The sequence below is a fragment of the Rhinopithecus roxellana genome, chromosome 9, assembly GCF_007565055.1.
Source record: "Rhinopithecus roxellana isolate Shanxi Qingling chromosome 9, ASM756505v1, whole genome shotgun sequence".
In the NCBI taxonomy this organism is placed as follows: Eukaryota; Metazoa; Chordata; class Mammalia; order Primates; family Cercopithecidae; genus Rhinopithecus; species Rhinopithecus roxellana.
Window position 1 is genome coordinate 55,073,369 of NC_044557.1, and position 24,299 is coordinate 55,097,667.

At 36.8% G+C, this 24,299-nt stretch overlaps 1 protein-coding gene and 1 pseudogene across 2 annotated transcripts in view; both read left to right on the forward strand.

The window, feature by feature from the left end:
- LRRC69 (leucine rich repeat containing 69) overlaps positions 1–22,191 on the forward strand; it is a 134,364-nt gene extending 112,173 nt beyond the window's left edge. The window contains exons 9-10 of the mRNA XM_030937651.1: positions 2,042–2,221; positions 21,821–22,191. Of these exons, the coding sequence (XP_030793511.1) occupies positions 2,042–2,221; positions 21,821–21,940 (300 nt within the window). The 3' untranslated portion in view covers positions 21,941–22,191. The remainder of the gene's footprint in view (positions 1–2,041; positions 2,222–21,820) is intronic.
- Positions 8,392–13,722, forward strand: LOC115899704 (annotated as a pseudogene). Its single transcript, XR_004059331.1, has 3 exons — positions 8,392–8,420; positions 9,634–9,808; positions 11,891–13,722. The product of XR_004059331.1 is annotated as a nucleotide triphosphate diphosphatase NUDT15 pseudogene (transcript).
- Positions 22,192–24,299: the final 2,108 nt, after the last annotated feature.

Consider the following 24,299-nt stretch of genomic DNA (forward strand, 5'->3'; position numbering starts at 1 on the left):
TTTTTCACATTATATAATTTTATGTGTATAATTTAATAACTCAAAAATATGTAGGGAAAAATAGGACATATAAAATTAATTTCATTTGTGATGAATTATAATATAATTAACTTCCAAATATTCTAAGAAAATAGCATATAAGCTATCTAAAAGGAGCAATTTGAGTATTTTGAAGTATTTTTATAGACCATTTTGGTCTATAAAAGATTTCTTGACTTTTAAATAACACTGGAATTAGACCATAGTATATTCTCAAAAATTGCATTAAATGCATCTCTAAGAGATGTCCTAAAAGATACTATTGGTCATGCCAATAGTATTTTATTTTATGTATACTTATATTTCCAAGTAATACCTTTGTATTTTAATGGTGTATGTTATCCTTCCAAAATAACACATTGGCAACAAGTAAAAGAAAAATATAAATAATAGGTGATGTAAGAGCGGTCAGATATACTGAGTGCAACAAACATGTTTGGGTCCAGAAATCATAAATGGAAAAAGTGATCTATATGAACCTATTTTTAGGTCCTTTGTATTTCAGCAAATGCTTCTGTCATCTGCTATGTTGGGTAATGAATCCTTATCCATGAGTTTTCTACAGCTTTACAGTAAGACTTGGCCATTGAATTCATGTAACTAAAAGCCTACCTGTAAAATCAGTATTTCTTTAAGAATCACAAGCTATGCTCTGCTTAAGTAGTTGGAGAAAGGGTGATAATAAACATCTGATTTAGGCACCCTGGTAATATTAGTGTGAAAGCATGACCTCAGTCATGGCAACCACCCAGGAGAATGAGCTTAAGTGGGTAGGAGTTCGTGCTGTTGAAGGATCAGACAAATAAGGAATCCATGCTCAGGGCTGTTTACTGTAGAAAGGCAGCTTTCTCGAGTCCTTGTTAATTGGGAGGGAAAGGGTAATAGGAAACGGGCACAGCAATTTATAAGATTTTGCTGTTATGTTTTCAGTTTTTAAAGAATTTAATTGGGGTGAATGTGTGAAAGATTATGTGTGTATATATGTATTTTCAAAAATTCCTATCAGAGCTTTATGTGGACTCCTTCAATACTACTGGGAAATCTTTCACTTTTGTCAGGAAAAAATGTACCAAATAAATCATCCCCAAACATGATTGAAATTTCAAGCAGTGTTTTTGTAACATTTATACAGGACTTCCATGCTACTGACACAAAAAATGGAGAAAATTTAATGGATTCAGGCAAATGTTTATTTATTTTCTTTGCTTGGTCAGTGAAGATGTAATTTTATGCATTATGTAATATATTTTTATTAAGATGATAGCCCTAGTGAAAGGCAACTTCCCTTTTCTTACTTCTTCCCTTTATTATTTAGTATTTTATTACTATTATTGCAAGTCAATTTTCTGAACATATCTAGGTAGATAGGTTTAACTAAGATTAAATTCAGATATTTGGTTCATATAAATCATTGCTTTTTTGATGGCACTATTCAGGTTCTCAATGCAGCAAGGAATTTAGGCCAGTGCTTCTCAAATTTCAATATGCATATAGATTACCTGAGGAACTAGTTAAATTGCAGATTTTGATTCAGTAGGTCTGGAGTGTGTCTGACATTCCACATATCTAATAAGCTCCCATGTGATGCATTCTGTGAACCACAGTTTAAGTAGTTAGGATTTAGACCTTAGCGAATATGACAAAATTCATTTTTGAATCCAGTCTGAATGTTTGTACAGTCTTTGCTTATTGTAATGAGAGGTGCCAGATTTAAACCTAAACTATGTCTAACTTTATAATATGTGTAATGCAAATGTATTATGACTTGTAAGAGATGTAGAAATATGACAAGGTAAGAAACTTATTATTCTTATATTGATGAAAACCAAACTTATTTGCAATGCCAGTCATTTACAACACAATTCATTAGATACACTGCAGAATCTTAATTTAATAGAATCTAGATAATAAACCATACATTTTATCTAGTGAAGTGCAAATCAATGTAATGTAAAATAGTTTTGAAAACAATCTGAGGAACTGTATTTTTTTTTCAATTTAGGAAATAACATCAAGATTTGTAATGAATCAGCTAGCAGAAAATAACCCTTTCCTAATGGATGGCATCGAACGGTACCCACAAGTCAGGAGCATGATCTCTCAGGGAAAAACATGTGCAATATGTGGGCAGCACTTTATAACTGTATGGCTGGACTGTGTTCGATTTGTTTCTCCACCAAAGGTAAATGATGCTTTTTGTGCGAATATGACGATAATACCTATTCCTATCCTTTTTCTTATCTAAATCAGTCAATACTAACGAGATTTGTACCTATGATTGGCTTATAGGATAGTATGCTGTAAATTTTGGATCGACAAATTTGGATAAGTATCTGTAATAATCATCATTACCCATTCTATTTACATTCATACACTCCTAAATTTATCAGAATACATGCATTCTAGCAACATTTCATGAAAGTTGAAAGTTTTTAATCAGTAAATCCCTTTTGTTCATCAATATTAATAATAAAACCAGAACTATATTCTTCTCAGAAGAAGAATTGGTCAATAGTCTGTTGTGGAATTCTTGGTGTAGAAAAGGTGAATGTGCTGGCTAGTTTATATCATGATGGTGTTCTAGAACACTGAATATGCATGAATGTGCACCTGCAACATTATGTCACTCAGGAGTTGTGAATCCCAGGACAGTTCACATAGCCCATAAGGCATGTTCTAGACCAGAGCTCAGCAAACTCCTTTTTCTCTAAATGGCCAGATAGTAAGTATTTTAGGCTTTGTAGACAGTGTGATCTGTGTGACTCTCCTTTGTAGCATGAATGTAGCTCTAGATAATATGTAAATGAGTGTAGCTATGTTCTAATAAAACTTTACTTGTGAATTTAAATTTCATATAATGTTAACATATCATGAAATATTATTTTATTTTGATTTCTTTTTCAACCATTCAAAAATGTGAAAACCTTTCTTAGCTTACAAGTCTTATGAAAACAGGGGGTGGGCCAAATTTGGCCCAGGGACCATAGTTTTCCCACACCTGTTCTAGACTATCCAACATTTGCTTTTAATACCAGAATTCCTTTCTGCTCTTGGTGAGTCCTTGGCCTTCCTTGGGCTAGCATAGTATAATATTGGAGGATAATTTTAAATAAATTAATAAAAACAGCTGCAGTTTCTACCATTCTGAAAATTATCATCTAGTGAAGGAGACAAGTAAACACAAATGTAACATGAATTGTGACTAACATGACATAATAGAATGGTATATTAGTTTGCTAGGGCTGACATAACAAAGTACTACCAACTAGGTGACTTAAAATAAGAGAAATTTAGGCTGGCTGTGGTGGCTCATGCCTGTAATCCCAGCACTTTGGGAGGCCGAGGGGGGTGGATCACCTGAGGTCAGGAATTTGAGACCAGCCTGGCCAGTATGGTAAAATCCCATCTCTACTAAACATACAAAAATTAGCTGGGTGTGGTGGTGGGCACCTGAATCCCAGCTTCTTAGGAGACTGAGATAGGAGAATCACTTGAACCTGGGAGGCAGAGGTTGTAATGAACCAATGTTGTGCCACTGCCCTCCAACCTGGGCAACAGAGCGAGACTCGGTCTAAAAAAAAAAGAGAGAAATTTATTAAATTTATTGTCTCACAGTTGTAGAGGCTAGAAGTTTAAAATCAGGTATCATTTAATTTGATCATCTTGGCAAAGGCCCTATTTCCAAACAAGGTGACTTTCACAGGCACTGGATGTTAAGACTTCAACACGTGAATTTTGGCAGAAACACAATTCAGCTTATAACCAATGGGTTTTACAAGGAAGAGTATCAGGGAAGCCCTTCTTTAAATCTGGGACAAGGGAAGTCCTCACGGAGGAAAGGATATTTTAAATGACACCTAAAGGAAAAGAAGGTCAGGTAGAATTGTGGAAGAGTGTTTCCAGGAAACTGTTCCAGTGGGAACAGTGTGTATTAATGGGAAATCACTTTTTGATTTGAGGAACTGAAAAATGGTTCGGTGTGATTAGAAAGTATTAATTGACTAGGAGTTGAGATAGGTGGGAATTAGATCACAAAATATCATGTAGTTTACATTAGGAATTTGGCTTCTATTCAGTGTGTGATGAGACACATTTGAGGAATTTTAAGTAAAAGAGTAGTATGTCCTAATTTACATTTTGAAAAGATAACATTTGCATAGAGAATGAATTAGAGGGCAAGGAAGTAAGATTAGGCAGTGGGCTATTTGTACTAGACCAGCTGAGAGATAATGATCGTAGTGGCAGTGGAGGGAAATTGATGGAATGGAGATGTATCTTGGAGAAAGAAGTGATAAGACTTAGATTTCCAGGCTTTTTTCGCCTACAGAATTGTGTGAAGCAGATTTTTTAAAATTAATTAATTAATTTATTTATTTTTTAACTAAAATAGGGAAGACTAAGGGAGAAGTAGGTTCGTTGGGGAGAGATAGAAGTTCTGTTTTTGCACATGGTTAAGTATGAGACTCCTGCAAAGTTTGGGAGCCTGAGCAACCCAGAAGCCATAGACTCCTATCTAGTCTGTCGGGCATACTGGGAAGTCTTGGACTCATTGTTAGCTGTGAGTGTGTGTGCACGCGGGTGGGAAGATTTTGGTAGGGAACTAGATGTATGACCTCTAATATCATCTCTATCTCTAAAGAGTTTGATTCTAAGTCCTGTTGTTCAAGTGATTTAGGGTATCATTATACTCCAGTAGTCTTTGTGCCAATAAAGGATCTGAGTTGTGAATATGCTTATACCTATCTTTTTTTTTTGTTTTTCTGAGACAGAATCTGGCTCTGTCACCCAGCCTAGAATGGTGGTGATCTTGATTCACTGCAACCTCCATCTCCCGTGTTCAAGCCATACTCCTGCCTCGGCCTCTCGAGTAGCTGGGATTACAGGTGGCCACCATCACACTTGTTTTTTTTTTTTTTTTTTAGTAGAGATGGGCTTTTACCATGTTGACCAAGCTTGTCTCGAACTCCTGATCTCAGGTGATCTGCCTGCCTTGGCTTCCCAAAGTGCTGGGATTACAAGCGTAAGCCACTGTGCCTGGCCTCAGTGTATCTTATCACCAGCCACTCACGAAATTTACCAAAGAATCTTTCAAAAAATACAGATTATCCTACCCTAGACCTACTAAATCAGAGTTTGTAGCCGTAGGATCCTGAGCATCCACATTTTTATGAAGATTTCTAGTTGATTTTCATGTGCAGTCATGGCTGGGAATCTGCTGTCCCTGTTTAGGGCTGTCCCAGTACCACAGGACAATGGCTATGTCTTACACACCTTAGTAAGCAAGGCCTACTTGGTTTCTTACACATAACAAAAAGTTGAATATAGAAAAAGTTGAATGAATATTCACTGGTTGAATATATGAATTAATGAATTGTTAGTGACAAAGGTATAGTATAGCTAATAGTGAAAAAAGAAAAGGAGGTGTTGGTGAAGGGGTAAATCCACTGTGGAGTACTGGAAGATGACAAACATCTTAATATGGCCTCTATGCTGGGGAGAATTCTTACTATGGCTGCCTTCAAGCACACTCTAGAGTTTGCTCTGTTAGTCTGCTTCTTAGACTCTATGCTGAAAGTCTTTCATTTTACTCCGCTGTAAGCGGAACAAAGGCTCCTGCATACAAGTATGCCATGTCCTCAAGAATCTCCAGAGCCTGGATTAGGCCTTTCACCTTTCACAGCCCATAGCTTCCCCAGGGCCAATCTATGAGCGTGTGTAAATGCTGATAATGTATTCTTACTAGCATTGTTAGTTGTTTCGTAAGTTTACATTTCTAACTCCTGGATGAGATCATCACTACTTATGTTCAGAGATACATTATCTTTCTCAAAACTGTGATTGTGAAACTTCCTTTCATGAATTTCACTATATGTGTTGTTCATGATGAGGTTCAACAAGGGCAACTTTTTTCCTACCAACTTTTTAGTTTGAGACATTGGAAAACAACACATAATTTAAATGAATAATACAACGAACATTTGTATACACTTTACCTAGAGTTGCTGATTTTAAATATTTTCTTCCATTGGCCTTGTCTCTTACTATTTTTTGCCTTTAAGGATGCATCTTGTCCAAAACAAATTTAATATTGAAACAAGCCAAGAATGTAGCCTACCTAGAAAGATTGTATTATTACTTTCTAGGGCAAAAAAATAAAAGAACAGATTCTAATTATCAAAAATATGAATGAATAAATGAATGAATGGATAAATAAATCTATCCTTCATACCAAGTAGAGAGCTTTTATCAAGAGTTACAATGAATAATACAATATTTATGGGCCAGAAAATATGTAGGTTATTTTAGCTATACTAACCCGTGCTTAGGACATGGAGGCTCACATTACTGGCCTGTTTACTTTCCAAGAAGCAAAGTAGAGATTTTACAAGAGCCACTTTACGTAGTTCGTTTATAATCCTGTAGAATGAAATCCGGAAACAGTCATCGGAGTTCACATCACCTGATGTCAGGTATTTACACATCACCTGATGCCAGGTATTCACATCACCTGATGTCAGGTATTTACTCTGAACTAGCTCTGTGGATCCTGATAGACAGCCTGATAGACAGTATCTTCATGGCATTTAGCAAAATTTGTAGTAATCGATTTACCTGGTGTTGGTGTCTGTCTCTACCATTGAATACTAAGCTCAAGGAATTCAAGAACCATTCTGGTTTTGTTCATCGTTATAGAGAGAGAGCTTGGGACAATACCTGATAAATATTTTATTTCTACAGGATGATAAATCAGATCTGGATTTGAATACCAGCCCCTCCTTTAATTAGTTTGTCAACATATTACACCTCGATGTATCATAAGAAAAATCTGGCAAAGGTGCTGCCAAGGAGGGCTAATGTTAAGATTTTTAAAAGCCCAGAATCTAGAACTAACCAGGTAGCCAAAGAGAACATTAAAATAGTGGTTGAGCAGGAATTTGAAACTTAAAACCATCTGGACCTTAAATACAAAGAGAAAAGAGAGCTCATCAGTGGGAAAATGAGGATAGAAATGTATGTTGGTCCTCAAGAGGGGAGTAAATATGTAATCTTGATCACATATGTAGCTATCTGTGAATCGTTCACATTATCATCTGGAATGGATTGTTATATTCAAGAGACATTTAATGAGTACAGCATGTCAGATTACTTGGAAACAATTTTCAAAACATCCTGCTTTCCACTGGCAATGTTCTGAACACCTTGGACAAGTTGCCATGTTTAATTGTGCTCTGACAGATTCTTCTCAAAACCATCTGATGTGCTGCTACTCTTATTTCATGTCTCTCTTTCAGAAACTACAACCTAATACAAGCAACAGCAGCCAGAATATATTTGGTACTGAGTGTGCGTCTGGTGCTCTGTTAAATATGTCACCTGGAATACCTCAATTAATGTCCAAAATAACCCCATGACACCTATAAGAAATCCCAGGCAATGAGAAATCAAGTAATTTTGCCAATTTCAGAAAGCTGTCAAGTAGAGGATATGGGCAGGGAACTCATACGAGTTATTCCTGATCCTTAACCAAAGGTCTAGGCTATGTTTCCTATGCTTTTCCAACCTAGTTATTCCCCATTTACTTCAGCTGAACTTGAGACATTTATGTTAAAGATCCTTCTTCTGTCATCATTTATTTCTCCCCTGAAACTTTTAAATTTTTTTCTAACTATGTGTTAGGCTATTTGCCAGGGCTGAGAATACAGAACCCTGACCCTTGAGAAACTCACATGTTCCCAGGAGAAGTGGGATAATAAGGACTGGAATCTGACAAGTTAGGTTTGATGTCCAGCCCTACCACTTGCCACCTGTGTCCTCTTACTTGCCTCTTCAAGGCTAAGCTTCCTCATCTGTCAAATGGCAGTAGTAATAATACCTATCCTACAGAAATGTGGTTAGGGATCATGAGTTAATGCATAAACAGTGCTTAGTACAGTGGGTGCAGTGGGTGCTCAACGGAGGTAGCATATAGTAGGTGCTTAATAAGTATAATTTTTTATGTGTGTGTGTGTGTGTGCGCGCGCATGTGCGTGTGTTTTGTAAACCAAGGCTTTCAAACAAGAAAGAGAGAATGATTGCATTCTTGTGAGAAGTAGATGTGAAGCTGCACAGGATGCTGTGAGAAGAAGGCATCTGCAGTAAATGGGATTGTCCCTGGTTTAACCTTGGTGCCTACCACAGTGATTGTGTTTGGAGAATCCATAATAAATGTTAAGTTATTTTAAGAGGTATTTCTTAGAAATGTGCTTTGAAGGCTAGAGAGGCATTTAGAATAGATAAAGAACTAGTGGATAGGCATTTCAGGCTAGGCCATTGCTTGTGCAGAGGTAATATTGTGCAAATATAAATTGCACAATGAGTACAGGGAAGTCACGGAAGGTGAGGTATGAGAGATGAAGTTGGAGAGAACAGCAGTGTGAGGTTACAATGACTCTTGTGTGTGAAGTTTGAGCTTAATTTCAAAAGCTAGTGTATAAGTTTCTGGGGCTGTACAACAAAGTATCACAGACTGGGTGGCTTACACAACAGGAATTGATTTATTAACAATTCTGGAGGCTAGAAGTCTGAGAGCAAGGTGCCAGAAGGGGTTGGCTTCTCCTGCAGCCTCTCTTTTTGGCTTCTACATGGCTGGTTCCTTCCTGTGTCTTCACATAGTCTTCCTTTGATACGTGTCTGTGTCCAAATTTCCTCTTCTCATAAGGAAGTCAGTCATATTGGATTAGAGCTCACTTTACTTGACTTCATTTTAACCTAAGTACCACTTTAAAGACCCTATCTCCAAATACAGTGACATTTGGAGACACTGGGGTTTAAGACATATGGATTTTTGGGTAACACAGTTTAGCCCGTAACAGCTACTTAGAGTTGTTGAAGTAGTGGGTTAGCAAGATGACATTTTTGCTTGATAAAGAGAGGCTAGACCTGGTGATGTGGATTTAAAGATTGTTTATATAAGTGTGACACTCGAAGCCCTGGGAATGAGGATTACCCAAGGAGATCTACCCAGTAGGGTGAGAAGACCAGAAGGACAGAACCTTGGAGGACAATATTATTAAAAGGTGGCAAAAGCAGGAGTCAGCAAATGAGAATGAAAAGAAACAATCAGGGACAGAAGAGCAAAACAGGGAGAGTGGCACGAATTCTTCAGCCATAAAACACAGATGTGCAATAAACAGGGCTTTCTTGCTTTTTCTTCTGCTGAACTTAGCTTTTATTTGGGCCCCCATTCTACTGGAAAATTTACCTAGTTAATTCAAGGCTTATGTGGTAATTTTAGGATTTCCTAACTCATTTCAGGTTTTATCTTGATCACTTAGAATTTCCTTCCCCTCCTTTCTCCCTATATTATCTAATTCTTGGAGTTTTTAAGTAGTGTCATGGTATTAGTAGGTAGGAGCCTTATGTTCTGCCATTGTCCTGTTTCATGTAGGCATCCTCTGGGTGTATGATCTTCCTATCTAGATCGAAGCTCCATGGTGGTTTCTACTTCCCATTGGTCATGCTTCTTCTTCCATGTACCCTGTGTCTTCTTGTTCTGATATTGAAGTCCCTTTGGTTTGCTGGTTCTCTTTCAACCACTTCTATACTATTCTCTAGGTGTGAGAAAATTTTGGCTGCTCTCTTACTCTGTTATGGGCTCAAGAATGAGCTGACTAAAGATGCCAAGTTGACAGATCCAGGGCTGAGGAGAAGAAACAGCACTGAAAAATTAAAAGAGGAAGGTGGTGTCCTTTGTGTCATTAAATGGCAGGGCTGGAAGCAGGTTGCATTGGTAAGAAGCCTGATGGGGCCAGGCATGGTGGCTCATGCCTGTAATCCCAGCACGTTGGGAGGCTGAGGCAGGTGGATCACCTGAGGTTAGGAATTCAAGACCAGTCTGGCCAACATGGTGAAACCTCATCTCTACTAAAAACACAAAAAATTTAGCCAGGCATGGTGGTGGGCACCTGTAATCTCATCTACTTGGGAGACTGAGGAGGCAGGAGAATCACTTGAACCCAGGAGGCAGAGGTTGTAATGAGCTGAGATCATGCCATTGCACTTGCACTGCAGCCTGGGCAACAAGAGTGAAACTATGTCTAAAACAAACAAAAAAAAAGCCTGGTAAGAATACAGAATTGAAACCAGCAAGTCTTGACTAATCTCCAAGAAATGTAGCTGTAATAGGTAGGAGTGCTATAGAATATTCTTTGGAGGGTGAGGAAGGCTTGAAGAAAGATTTTGAAAATGGGAAGATATGTGCATGATTGTAGGCTGTGGAAAGAGCTAGTAAGGAGGATGTAATATTAGTCTGTCTTGTACACCAATTCAGGAAAAGTTTAATGCTGTGATTAGGTACTGCTACTTTAAAAAATTAATATAATTTTCAATAGAATGTTACTGCATGATGAACCTTATCTATTCCATCATCTTAAGGGAATGAGTAAACCAAGAAGAGGAGATATGAAGGGTTTTAAACAACTAGAAGATGGGTAATGGTAGTGGTTTTCCACTTACAAAATGCTTTTTTCATATTTTTTTCTTTGAACATCTTTATTGAGTTCATACTATATGCAAGGTACTGTGCTAAGCTTTCTGGATCCAAAGATGAAGAAGATGCAGTTCATGGTATTGAGGAAATCACAGACTATTAAAATGTAACGTTAGAAGCCTTATCATAAAGCATTATATACCCATGCTATGGAGTCACAGACAGAACAAAAACTACTTTGGTGGAGGCTTAAAGGTAACTTTCCTCAGGGGGTGACATTTAAGTAATAGAGTTTCTGGTCCTCATATTAACTTTGTGACTTGGTTTTCATTGTCTTTATTCACAGTTGAGGTAACTAAGACTAAGCAAATTTAAGTAGTTTGTTCACAAATTTCAAATCTATCAAATAATAAAATTAGGACTTTAGCTTACCCGACACCTCCTGATACCACCTTCTATCTCTTTTTCCTGCACGAGAACATGCACATTTTCATTTTGAATCATAAGAGAAAGTGCAAATAAATTTATTGATTGATGATGATACCATTACTCCCAATAGCTACCTTTGTATATTTGAAACACTGTCATGTGAAAGAGAGATGAGGCTTTTCTTCTGCTGACTTGCAGAGTAGAAAATAGAACCACTGGCCATTCAGATCAGATAGATAGAACTTTCTTACAGGATTTTAAACACAGACATGCACACACACAGACACACACAGACATACACACACACACACACATACAGGTTAACATCAATCATCACTGAGGAAACAACAAACTTGGAAGCAAGAATAGGAAAATAAGGAGAATTGATATCTATATCATTTCTTTAAAAATTAAAAGAGAATACATTTTTATAAATTAAATATGTCAGGGCATTATAAAAACATCAACATAATGGCATAAGAATATAGCGTGAATTAAAAACATAATGGTTAAAAGAAAAACCCATTAGCTAGGATCTACACCCTTTGAATGTCCTAGCTCATGGCAGAAAATGCTCAAATATTGAAAAAAGACAATTTCCAATTGAAAAAGCACTTTGAGTGCCAAGCACAACAAACAAGAACAAATCCATACATAGACACAGTTTGGTAAAACTATATACCACCAAAGTTGAACTATTAAGAGCTAAAGATGAAATGTTAAGAAAAGATAGATCACTTACAAAGAAGCAGCAATGAACTGACATCAGATTTCTCACTGACACTAACAGATGCCAGAAAAAACAATGGCGTACTATTTTCAAAGCACTAAGGGAAAATAACTCAAAACATAGACTTACACATGTAGATATATTGATAGGCAGAAGGCATGGGAGTGTCAGAAAATCATAACAAGAAAAAACTTTTAAAGGAAAATAGTTTTGCTTTGTAAAAGCCATTGATTCTAGAGAGTGCAGAGCCGCGGGGGCCGCGGCCCAGAGTCAGAGTCGGAGTCGTGGTGACCAGCTGCAAGCATCCGCGTTGCGTCCTCCTGGGGAAGAGGAAAGACTCGGTTGGAGCCGGCAGTTTCCAACTCCCTGCAGGTCATTTGGAGTTTGGTGAGACCTGGGAAGAATGTGCCCAAAGGGAAATCTGGGAAGAAGCAGCTCTTCACCTGAAAAATGTTCGCTTTGCCTCAGTTGTGAATTCTTTCATTGAGAAGGAGAATTACCATTACGTTACTATATTAATGAAAGGAGAAGTGGATGTGACTCATGATTCAGAACCAAAGAATGTAGAACCTGAAAAAACTGAAAGTTGGGAGTGGGTTCCTTGGGAAGAATTTCCTCCTCTGGACCAGCTTTTCTGGGGACTGTGTTGTTTAAAAGAACAAGGCTATGATCCATTTAAAGAAGATCTGAACCATCTGGTGGGATACAAAGGAAATCATCTCTAGGTGGCCAAGAAGATTTCTTGATTTTCTTTAAAAACACAAGAATAAGGTCTGGTTAGGGAATGAAATATGTCTACATTTCAGAACAACTCCATTTTATCTAAAAAAGATGTTATGATCACCAATTTATTTGCAATCTCTTAATGTACCCACCACCCTTTCAGCCAGTACTTGAGAAGATTTTTCTGAAATATGTCATTGAATTGTATTCCAGACACAGAATATATGATAAATACTGATATTATGGGTGATCTGCTTTCCATATTTACCTATGATATTTACTGTGCAGTTTGTCATTACTAGCTTGCATGGAGTAGGATGCAGTCGAATTTGCCTTAGTGTTTCTGTTCAAATAGAGACCTGAATTCAAATATTGTAGTTTAGGTTCAAACACAGTATGCCTGTTGCAAAATTTACCAAATTTATTGATTACCTCTTTTATTAAAGAAATGTTGGGGAGAGGGTAATAAATATATTGTGACAATCTTTGCAACTTACAGGGAATAGGACAGGTCATTAGGGTATATTTCCCAGGTTTCCAATTGAGAACCTAAACCAAGAGAAGTGAGACAAACCATCTAATATCTGTATCCTCCTATTAACAGGTTGTGTGATGTTGAGTTTCTCACTTACTCTCTCTGAGGTCCAGGGTCCTTATATGTAAAATGAAGAGATTTGTCTAGAGCATTGGTTCTCAAAGTGTGATCAGGGGTCCTCAAGAGCCTTTCAAGGGTATTCTAGGTCAAAGCTGTTTTTATAACACTTAGACATCATTTCATCATTTATAGTTTTTCCTTTTTTTTTTTATTTGAGAAGGAGTCTTGCTCTGTTGCAGTGGCACGATCTCAGTTCATTGCAGCCTCCGCCTCCAGGGTTCAAGCAATTCTCCTACCTCAGCTTCCTGGGTAGCTGGGATTACAGGCACCCACTACCACACCTGGCTAATTTTTGTATTTGTAGTGGAGATGAGGTTTCACCATGTTGGCCAGGCTGGTCTGGAACTCTGGAGCTCAAGTGATCTGCCCACCTCAGCCTCCCAAAATGCTTACAGGTGTGAGCCACCACGCCTGGCCATCATTTATCTTTTTCACTCATTTTTTTCATGAGTGCGCAGAGGAGTTTTTGAGAGGCTATCTGGTGTGATATTTTAATAGACTGAATGCAAAAGCAGATATGAGAATCCAGCTTTCGTCTGTCATCAGACATTGAAGAGATTTGGAGAAATGTAAGGCAGCAGTACTCTTCTCACTAAGATTTTTGTTGTTGGTGGTTAGAAAAATGGTTATTTTTTAGTGGGTTTTAATATGTGAAAAAAACACAAAAATAGCTATTTGTCAAAACTGTTATTTATGTGTTTATACATAATGGGTTTTTGTTACCTGTAAATGATTAATAAAAATTTTAAGAAAAAAAAACCCATTGATTCTAGCCTTATAAAAATCATTAAACTAATAATATTTAGTAAGTATATGATAGTAAAAAAGTATATGACAATGGAATTAGAATAAATGTGTACAGCTTGTTAATCATGCTAAATAAATTTAAGGATGCTTAACATATTTAAAAACTGATAAAGAAAATTGAGATTTAAATATATATTACTAGATGTTAGCAGTTAAAAAAAATTTAAATGCCATTTTTAAGTTCCTTGTTCCCAGAGTTGAAACAGAGTGAAAACATGCACAGAATACTTGGGGATGATAATCAGATTAACCACACTGGTAAACAATTGCTTTTATATATCTCTAGATTTTTATGTTAAGTAGACAGCAATTATACAAAAAAATAGTTTGCCTGGAAGCCTTGCTTTCTGTTAAAAATTTTTTAATTTGTTAATTATCTCTTCAGAAACTAAACTTAAAGACTGCTGACCTTTATAGCAAATGCTTTATCAGGAAGGGAGAACATATTTGATAATGCCAACGTCTGGTTGCCCCTGTTGTGCTTTACCCAATGTTCTGCTTCTTACGGGGTTATACTCAAAGGAGGGAGACACTGGATGATAAATGGGTCTTTATTCTCAACATAAAACACAGAACAACCAAATATCAAATTGTAATTGCTTCTATTCAGGTGAATGTAAAATTATGTCATGCTTGCTTTATGAAATAATGAGATGAGGATTGGAAAATAGTCAAACAATTTTATTCAGTCTCAAATACCAATCTTGATCATAATTCATCCAGATACCTTTGTCTTTTTCTAAATGCTATAGTTCTGCCATCAAAGTTGAGTTAGTCCTTAGCAATAACAAAATGATCAATAATTTTAATGTAGTTGATATTTCAATATTAGCTACTAATGATATAAATCTTTGAAATAGCAACAAAAAATTATCCTTTTTAGTTAGTACTAACTTTGTCCGTATTTGAACAATGACTTAGATGTAACCTAAATAGTCTCATAAAATTCTTTCCAGACACTTGAGTGATCCTATACCCAAGACATGCATTTAATAGTTTTCATTTCTTATAGTCTCGTTAGTTGAACTTAACATTTCCCCAGATTCCTTTAAAGTTGAATAATTTAGGGAGGGAATGGTTTGGAACATGAACTCTCAACCCTGTGTTAAATGATGTAATGTAATTAAAACTACCCTCAAAAGAGATTAGACTGAGTAGGTCTCCCTATACATGAGCAAAAAAGTTCATCTACTTTATGAAAATCAATGAAAATTTGTAACTTTAATTCCTTTTTTATGACAAGCTGCCAGTAATGAAACATAGGATTACATTTAATAATTTTACTCATTACTTACAAAGTAAAATCTTACTTTGCCGTAAAAGGTTATTACTGTTAAGATACCACTGACATTCATTTATGAAACTGATCATTTCAACCAGTCAACTGTGAAAATGAATGTAGGTTTTAAAACATTTATGCCATGGTTGGTCAAGTTAACATACATTAGGTACTAAGAGGATCAGAAAGCATTACATTTCTAATTCTAAACAGCCATGAAAGTCATAAGTATTTATTGTTCAGAAAAATTAAAAGGGATATATATTTCTTATTGTTTTATTCAAAAAATAGCAAAATAATGAGAGCATAAATGAGCTCATACACTGTGTCTTGATTACTTTTACTCCTATGAGAACTCCTCGAATACTCTTACCCTTTCAGAGAACTCTCTCTTTTGTTCTTAAACTGCTGGATAGAGTCACAGTAGTATTCTGTATCTATAATTTTCTTTCTTCTAAATAATCTTAAATTGTATTCAGCTTTAGTTTAGTTTTCTGAAGCTGTATATCATCAAAATGTTGAACATTCCTTGTGAAATTCAGAGGATATTGATTATGCAGAGGGTGCTGTGGGAGAGCAGGACCACTGTGTGGGGGAGGGAATGCTGCTTAGCTGGCTGGCTGGCTGGAACATGACGGGATTTTCTTTGTGGTTTCTGTTCTTATCACAGTCCAAATGGCCCTGAGGGTGGAATGACCATATAATGTATCATCTAAGCCGAGATGCTTTTGAGAGTAAAAGTGGATTTTATTAATAGCTGGAAAAACAACAGGAAACCAGGACTGTCCTTGGCAAAACCCCAATGTATGGCTACCCTTGCTAAATGGAGTAGTTAACTTCAGAGCAGTGCTCATGTCACTTAACACCATGGCATGGCAGTGACAAATTATATTTAGTCATTCCATAAATTTTTGAGGGCCTCTTTAAACAGGGAACTGAATGCTAAGTAGAATGCAAATAAGTAGTCTGTCCCAAATGATTTAAAATCTGAATTTAAATGCTAAAGATGTAAAAGATATTAGCAATAAAATCTAGATGTTAAATGAGTGATAGAGACCAATTACTTTAGGATTCAAAGCGGAAGATGAGATCACTGTAGGTTGTCTGGTCTGGGAAGTGCCCAGAAAGACGCTGGGACTTGTATATAGCCTTAAAATAGGTGGAATTCAGATACATGGAGAAGACAGCAAAGAGGACATTTTAGGAGAAGAGAATGGTAGGGAGGAGAATAAATCATGTTCATAGGGCAGTGAATCAGTTTGGTTGGTTTGTGGATAGGAGTGGCCGGAGGAGACATTATTAAAAAATTGAGGTCACATGCCATGAACCTATCAAAGGATTAGACTAAGTAAGGGGTTTGAACTTGATCTTGATTGGAAATGAAACCCTACTGAAAATGTGGGGGAAAGCTGGTGATAAAGGTGTGTTTTAGAAAGAGTCACTTGGCAATAGTGTGCTGGCTTAATTGAAGTTTGAAGAGAAAAGAAGCTAAAGATAAGAGGCCAGTTAGAGTGGTTGCCTACTGTGGGTGTAAGGTGTGGTGGTGGAAATGCAAGGAAGGAAAGTATCATAAGGAAGGAAGGACAATATTAATTGTTGATTGATTGAGCATGGTAAACCTCTGAGGGGTATGAAGGAGAAAGAGAAGTCCAGAAGGGAGCTGGTTTAGAAGGCAAGACCCCATGTTTTATCTTAGACATGTTGAGTTTCAAGTGATGCCTGGATAATTCAAGTGAATATATTTAACCCTTAGTTGGAGACAGATTGGCATAGAAAAGAAATGTACTTCTTCAGTATGTTATTTGAAAACATGTGTACTTTCCAACAACTGTTCATTCTTCTAAACCATTCTGTAGTTGCTATTAAACTATAATAGAAATCCTCACTAATGAAAGAGCCTGGGAATCATACAATGACTAACACTAATCTATAATTTAGTGAACTTAGATTCTAATCTTGTCTCTACCTTGAAATATGAGGCCTAAGGTAAGCCATCTACCTTCTTACTATATCAGGACTAATTTCCTTACTTAGACAATGAAGGGATTAGACCAGTCTCTTCCAGCCTGAAAATGTCTTGATTCCATAAGCAGGGAGGGCTGCCATTGTTATGCTTTTCAGGTCCTGCTAATTTGGAACATGATAACAGTATTAGTTTTCCATTGAAGCTGTTAACAAATTCCCCAAAACGTGGTGACTTGGCAGAAATGTATTTTTTTTTTTTATAGTCAAGTAGATCAGAAATTAAACATGGGTCTCACTGGGCAAAAATCAAGATTTTGCAGACTGGGTTTCCATCTGGAGGCTCCTGGGGAGAACCATTTTCTGGCCCTTGACAGCTTCTAGAGGCCCCCCATATCCCTTGGCTCATGGTTCCTTTCTTCCATTTTCTTTTTCTTTTTTTTTTTTTTTTTTTTTTTTGAGACGGAGTCTCGCTCTGTCACCCAGACTGGAGTGCAGTGGCCAGATCTCAGCTCACTGCAAGCTCCGCCTCCCGGGTTCACACCATTCTCCTGCCTCAGCCTCCCGAGTAGCTGGGACTACAGGCGCCGCCACCTCGCCCGGCTAGTTTTTTGTCTTTTTAGTAGAGACGGGGTTTCACCGTGTTAGCCAGGATGGTCTCGATCTCCTGACCTCGTGATCCGCCCGTCTCGGCCTCCCAAAGTGCTGGGATTACAGGCTTGAGCCACCGCGCCCGGCCCCTTTCTTCCATTTTCAAAGTCAGTATTGGCAAATCTAGGCCTTCTCATATCACCTCACTTGGACCTTCTCTTCTGTCTCTGTCTTCCACTTTAACAACTCTTGTGATTACATGGGGCCCACCTGGATAGTCCAGGATAACTTTCTTACCTCAAGGTCCTTAATTTAACCCAACCTGCAATGTCCCTTTTGCTATGTGAGGTGACATGCATATTCATGGATTTTAGGAATTAGGATGTGGACATCTTTGGAGGGGACATTATTTTGCCTACCGAGATACCTTTTCCTGAGAAAACAGGAAACCATGTTATGCTCTTTTTCTATTCCTTGTGCTTCATATAATATTGAAATCTTATCCACACTTTTTACTGTGCCATATAAATATATATTGCAATAATTTTTAATTTCTCAAAGTGTAAAATATGGCAGTGATGGTTACCAATTATGTTGAATGATTTAAAAAAATTTCTCAATTCTACCACTCAACAAACATAAAACTTAGCAAAGAGTGATATTTGAATTTAAAGTGGAAAACTACTTTTTAAAAAATACGTAGAGAATATAATCATGTGTTTGTTTGCTTTAGAAAATAATGCAAATATTAATGAGTGAAAAAGTAAACTGTATTATAGCATTTCACTTTTTGAAGCTTTTTGCTAGAGTGATATTTTTTTCAAAATAAAAGCATATATAATCACAGACCAACTCCTTTTCCTATTCACTGACCTTGACTTGACAGAAAGGATATTTCATTGAGTGTTTTGATTTCTATCTATAAACAGTGACAAAAGCAGTATTTGTCTTTGACAAAATCATGAGTTTTTGTTAATTGAGGTTTGTGAAGAGAGGTCTTCTATAACAGGGAGTGTCTTTATTCCTTTGTAACATGCTCATTTCAAATGGACATATGTCGTACCAGTAGAAACAGTTGCAATGATGCCACAAATAGAAATACAAATTTAAAAGGGCAGCAAGTGGTAAGGTGGTACGAGAATTTCATGTCATGCAAACATTACTAGAGATGATTAATCTAGGTGGAAAAGTATAATACCAAGGAATTATGCTAAGTTGTTTTTCTCAGTTAAGTTTCTAGAAAACAATAAATAGCCCTGAAAAAATATTGTATAAGAAATAGAAATTATTAAGTTAGAGAATAATCAACTTCAAAGTTTCATGTTCACTATACAACTAACAATGGGCCTTTGGTTAAAAATCTCAATCTAATCTAAAATCTCAATCTCAATCAAAAATCTCACCAAAATATTCATTTTATTCTAATTAACTAAACAGTGTTTCCCCCAAGAAGGGGAAAGAGGGACACAGACACTTTGCATTCCTGCTTGCAATAAGAGCCAACCTAAACTCTGCCCATGCAATGTCTTAATGACACGAAGGAAATGGCTAAAACCACACTGGAAATAGAAAATGCCTTTAATACTTTCTATTATAAACTTTTCACCTCATGAAGAAACTGGACAAAGCAAATCAGATGTCTAACTTGTTTCCTTAGTTTATATTTGTTTCTTTCTCTAACTTCCTCCTGTTGGTTCCTGGCTCTATTTTTTGTTCGGGTTTCTTAAATAGGAGCTGAGGAAAATGTATGTAGCACAGTTTATTTTCCATAGTTCTTTAATTCTGGCTGAGATATGTTACAGAAGTAGGCAGGATGAACTGGTTGGGTGAGATGGTTGTCTAGTATATGGAAAAGGAAAAGACCATATTTAGTCTCTGTCTTTTGTCATTTGTTCTCCAACCACAATTTCATCACTTAATCATTATCATTATAATCTAGTTAGGGAATCAATATTATATCTTATAGAGTAGATTTGAAATATTATATGTGTCTGTCATTCAAAAATACTTATGAAATCTTTTTACTTCTTGACTAATGTATTGTTGATATTCCATGATTTAACATTTTATGGTCTATTTATAGTTTATACTGTATTGTTTCTCCAATACAATGTGCACATTCTTGAATTTATGCTCTCATAGTTCACCCTTCCTGAAATGTCCTTTTGGTTTCTCCCCAGGCAGATACTTTCTAGTCAACTTTCAAAACCCAGCTCACCTTTTTCTTATATTGTGAAATCTTGCTTAATATACAGCCTATGGTGTCTCCTTTCTCTGCATTCATGTAGAACCTGTCTTTGGACTGAGCCATATGTTTCTATTTGTGTGTGTGTGTGTTTGAGTATTGTCTTTTCAACTAGATGCTAAGATTCCAACTAGATGCTAAGAGGCAGGGATTGTTTGCGTATATCTTTGTAGCCTGACACTTTGCCTAATGTTGTGCAGATTTTAGGTAACTTATAATTTGTCAGGACTCTTGGTTGCAAGTTAAAGAAACCCAGCTCATATACCAACTTAAGCAGTGAAGAAGGTCCAGGGATGAATCTGGTTGAAGATTTTGTCATGTCTAAATTAGGTTTCCAAATTTATCAATAGGAATCTGTCCTTTATTTATTATCTCTGCATTCCTTTGTTTTGGCTTTGTTTTCCAGTAGCAGCTGCCTAAATTGTGTCTTTTGGGAGTAAAGGGAGAGCTTCCTTCTCTCAATAGATGCAGAGAAAGTCCTGGAGCTGATGTTCATTGGCTTCCTTGGACTGTCTTGCATTATGTGCTTACCCGAGAATAATCACCATTGTCAGAGGGAAGCAATTGAGTCATTGCCTGGGCCTGAGTTACTTGGTCATATATTGAGCCAGGGAGTAAGAAAAGTTGCTCTCTCATTCCCCCAGTATATACACTGAGATTGGAGGAGTGGTAGTTGCCCAAAGGAAAAACAGGGCTTTTGTGCCAGTACAGTGGGAAATGGATTCCAGACAGGAAAAACCAAGACGTCCACTGAGGAGTTCAGTACCTGTTTGCTGATTGATGAATTAATATCTTTGTAGGAAAGAAGTCAGGTTTGTAGATATTCTGTACCATTTTTCACCTTCATCCAAAATATTTTACGGTTAGGATAGTGCTGTGTATCCTCTAAGTGCTTCACAGCCACTGTTGGAGATGGGTGTGAAGGGGATATGACTTATGACTTTGGCTCCCTGCTGATATATCACCAGGATTAAAAGGCTGTTACTCTCTCGAGGGTGGATTAATAACTGTGCTTACCTGTTTGAACCTTTTAATAGGATCTCAGAGTTCTTTTGTGGAAGAGTGAACAGAACAGCCATCAAATTTCTCATTGTGGGTTGTGATGGTATTGGCCAAATGGTTTCATGGTAAAACTAAGTAGCATTATCAACCAATTAAATATTTCCCAGTTACCAGTTGTGGGAGTCTTTTGGATTCTCTCACAGAGTTGTGTTGATTTCGGAAGATGATTATAAAACATAGAAATGGTAAGCTTTTGAGGTTACCATTATTTCAAACATAAATGGTCAATATATGTACACTAAATTGGCTAACAGGGTTTTGACTGCTTATTTTGTACACTAAGAAGTAAGATTAGAAATATTTGAAGTACAAAAATTTAATTCATGTATTAGGCAACTTGCCTGAGACCTAGCCAGTGAAGATCTTAATGAATAGTGCAGACAGTGAACAAAGAATTTTAGGAAGATTAATTTCCATGGAAACTACATGCTGGGCAGGTAAAACCAAGATGCCCATTAGGAAGTTCAGTAAATATTTGCAGATTGATCAATTTAATACTCCTGAAGGACAAAAGTCAGGTTCGTGTAGATTCTATATCATTTTTTCACCTTCATTTCAAACACTTTATGGTTAGACTACATAATGATATGTTTGAATAAAAGCACACATGATCTTTCATCATTTGGATTTTGTTTAGCATTTGAGTACGACTTTCTTAGCTAGTTAAGTTTGCGTTTTTATGTGTGAGAAAAGAGCAAATCAAGCATAAATAGAATAGTGTGTCCTTTAGAAATCAATGTTCTGAAACCTCTGAGAAAGCAAATATTTATTTTAATGAAAAATATTTATTGAACACTGACTAAATTTTATTTTTAATCTTTACTTTTTAGGACTGGAAGATAAGCAAGAATCTGCAGCTGGTGCCTCTCCGAGTGTTAATTTGTTCTTACAAATGTTTTACTCAACGTGACCCTAACCTCTTTGGAATTGCTCAGGTGCAGAACAGGTGAGGTGCTCCTTCATAGCCTCACTCAACTTGCCCTGTCAGCTCTGCATACACAGATTATGCCCTACTTAGGATACCGTGCTGTGCCTGTTCTCTTTGTCAACATATTAAATAAAGGAAGAAAAATAATTCCATTGTGATGTTCCCAATCTAAGCACTACAATCTGCCTTTAGCTTGCTTAGATTCTAGGTGTGCTTTTTTTGGCTTAAAAAAAGTAAAAAAAAAAAATGAAAAATAAAGATTTGTGTGGCAAGTGAGTTATTTTTTTCCTGCTCTTTTATGACTACCACTCCCCTTTTTCTAGGTGAGTATTAAGAGACTTTGATGGGGAAAAGTATTTATTTTATGAATGTTTTGCAATTGAAAAGCAATCACTGTTTTGTACTAGATAGTCATATTACATTTGTGTGATTTCATTTGAAGCACTAATATCTATTGACCTTCATACAAAAAAATGAGTAGAGCCTGGAAACTCTGGTTTGGTAACCTGTAATATCACTTTGTGACTGTTTTTAATTTTTTTTCTCTTTTTAAAAAACTTTTACATGACAAACTGCCGAGGCAGTAGTGCAGAAATGAGAATTTTGCTCATTTTCTTTGAAGGACAACAGAAAAGTAGAAAAATAAGTTATGAAAATATGTGGTATGCTTTGCACAGACCAGTGGTTCTTGGAAGTGTGTTCTGTTCAGCACCATCCACATCAGTTGAGAACGTGTTAGAAATACAAATTATCTGGCTCCATTCCAGAACCACTGAATTAGAAACTTGGGGAGTGTGGCCCAGCAATTGCTATTTTAACAAACCCTCCACGTGATCTCTTTGCATGCTCTAGTGTGAGAACCACAGGATAGACTTAGATAAAGCTGCTGCATGTTCAGAAAAGTGAGAAATGTCATTATAATTTTATATATAAACCCCACCAGAAATCTATTTCTTCTTGTCACTACCTATAGTCCTTCTGGTGGAAAGCTGAGTGGAGTCTCTCATCTTCCAGGTAGTTATTATCAGGTTACCTTCCTAGCAAGGCCTTTTATGAGTTTAATTCAGGTTCTTTATGCATCAGAGTTGCCTCTAGCATAACTGAGAAATGAAATCAATGGAGCACAACAAAGAGATCCTCAAACCAGAGAGCAGAATTCAGGCCCCACTGAGACAGAGGTAGGGCCTCAAGGTAAGTTTCTAAAGGCTCCATTAACCAAGAATGCAGTTTAAACAAAAATAAAAACCCAAGTACAAATGAAAGACATAGGAGCTCATCAAAAATGTGTTACAGGGGTAAAGTCTGCATGCTTATTTTGAGGGAAAATTGCTCAGTAAATTGATTTTGATTAGGGAAATAATTTCTTATAACCTAAGCTGTTGAAAAAGTTTTTTTTTTTCTTTATTTCTTCTAAAAAAAAGAAAAACTGGGATACATATGCAGAACATGCAGGTTTGTTACATAGGTATACGTGTGCCATGGTGGTTTGCTGCCCCTATTGACCCATCCTTTAAGTTTCTTCCTCTCATCCCCTACCCCCCAACAGGTCCTGGTATGTAATGTTCCCCTCTCTGTGTCCATGTGTTCTCAACGTTCAACTCCCACTTATGAGTGAGAACATATGGTGTTTGGTTTTCTGTTCCTGTGTTAGTTTGTTGAGGATGATAGCTTCCAGCTTGATACAAGTCCCTACAAAGGACATGATCTCATTCATTTTTTATGACTGCATAGTATTCCATGGTGTGTATCTAGCACATTTTCTTTATCCAGTCTATCATTGATGGGCATTTTGGTTGGTTCCATGTCTTTGCTATTGTAAATAGTGCTGCAGTAAACATACATGTGCATGTGTCTTTATAGTAGAATGATTTATAATCTTTTGGGTGTATACCCAGTAATGGGATTGCTGGTCAAATGGTCTAGATCCTTGAAGAATCGCCACACTGTCTTCCAGAAAGGTTCAACTAATTTACACTCCCACCAACAGTGGAACACTCACCAACAGTGTAAAAACATTCCTGTTTCTCCACAGCCTCACCAGCATCTATTGTTTCCTGACATTTTAATAATCACCGTTCTAAGTGGAGTGAGATTATCTCATTGTGGTTTTGATTTGCATTTCTCTGATGATCAGTGATGTTGAGCTTTTCTTCATATGTTTGTTGGCCACATAGATGTCTTCTTTTGAAAAGCATCTGTTCATATCCTTTGCCCACTTTTTGATGGGGTTGTTGGTCTTTTTCTTATAAATTTGTTTAAGTTCCTTGTAAATTCTGGATATTAGACCTTTGTCAGATGGGTCAATTGCAAAATATTTTGGTCCCATTCTGTAGGTTGCCTGTTCAGTCTGATAACAGTTTCCTGTGCTGTGCTTCTAGAAG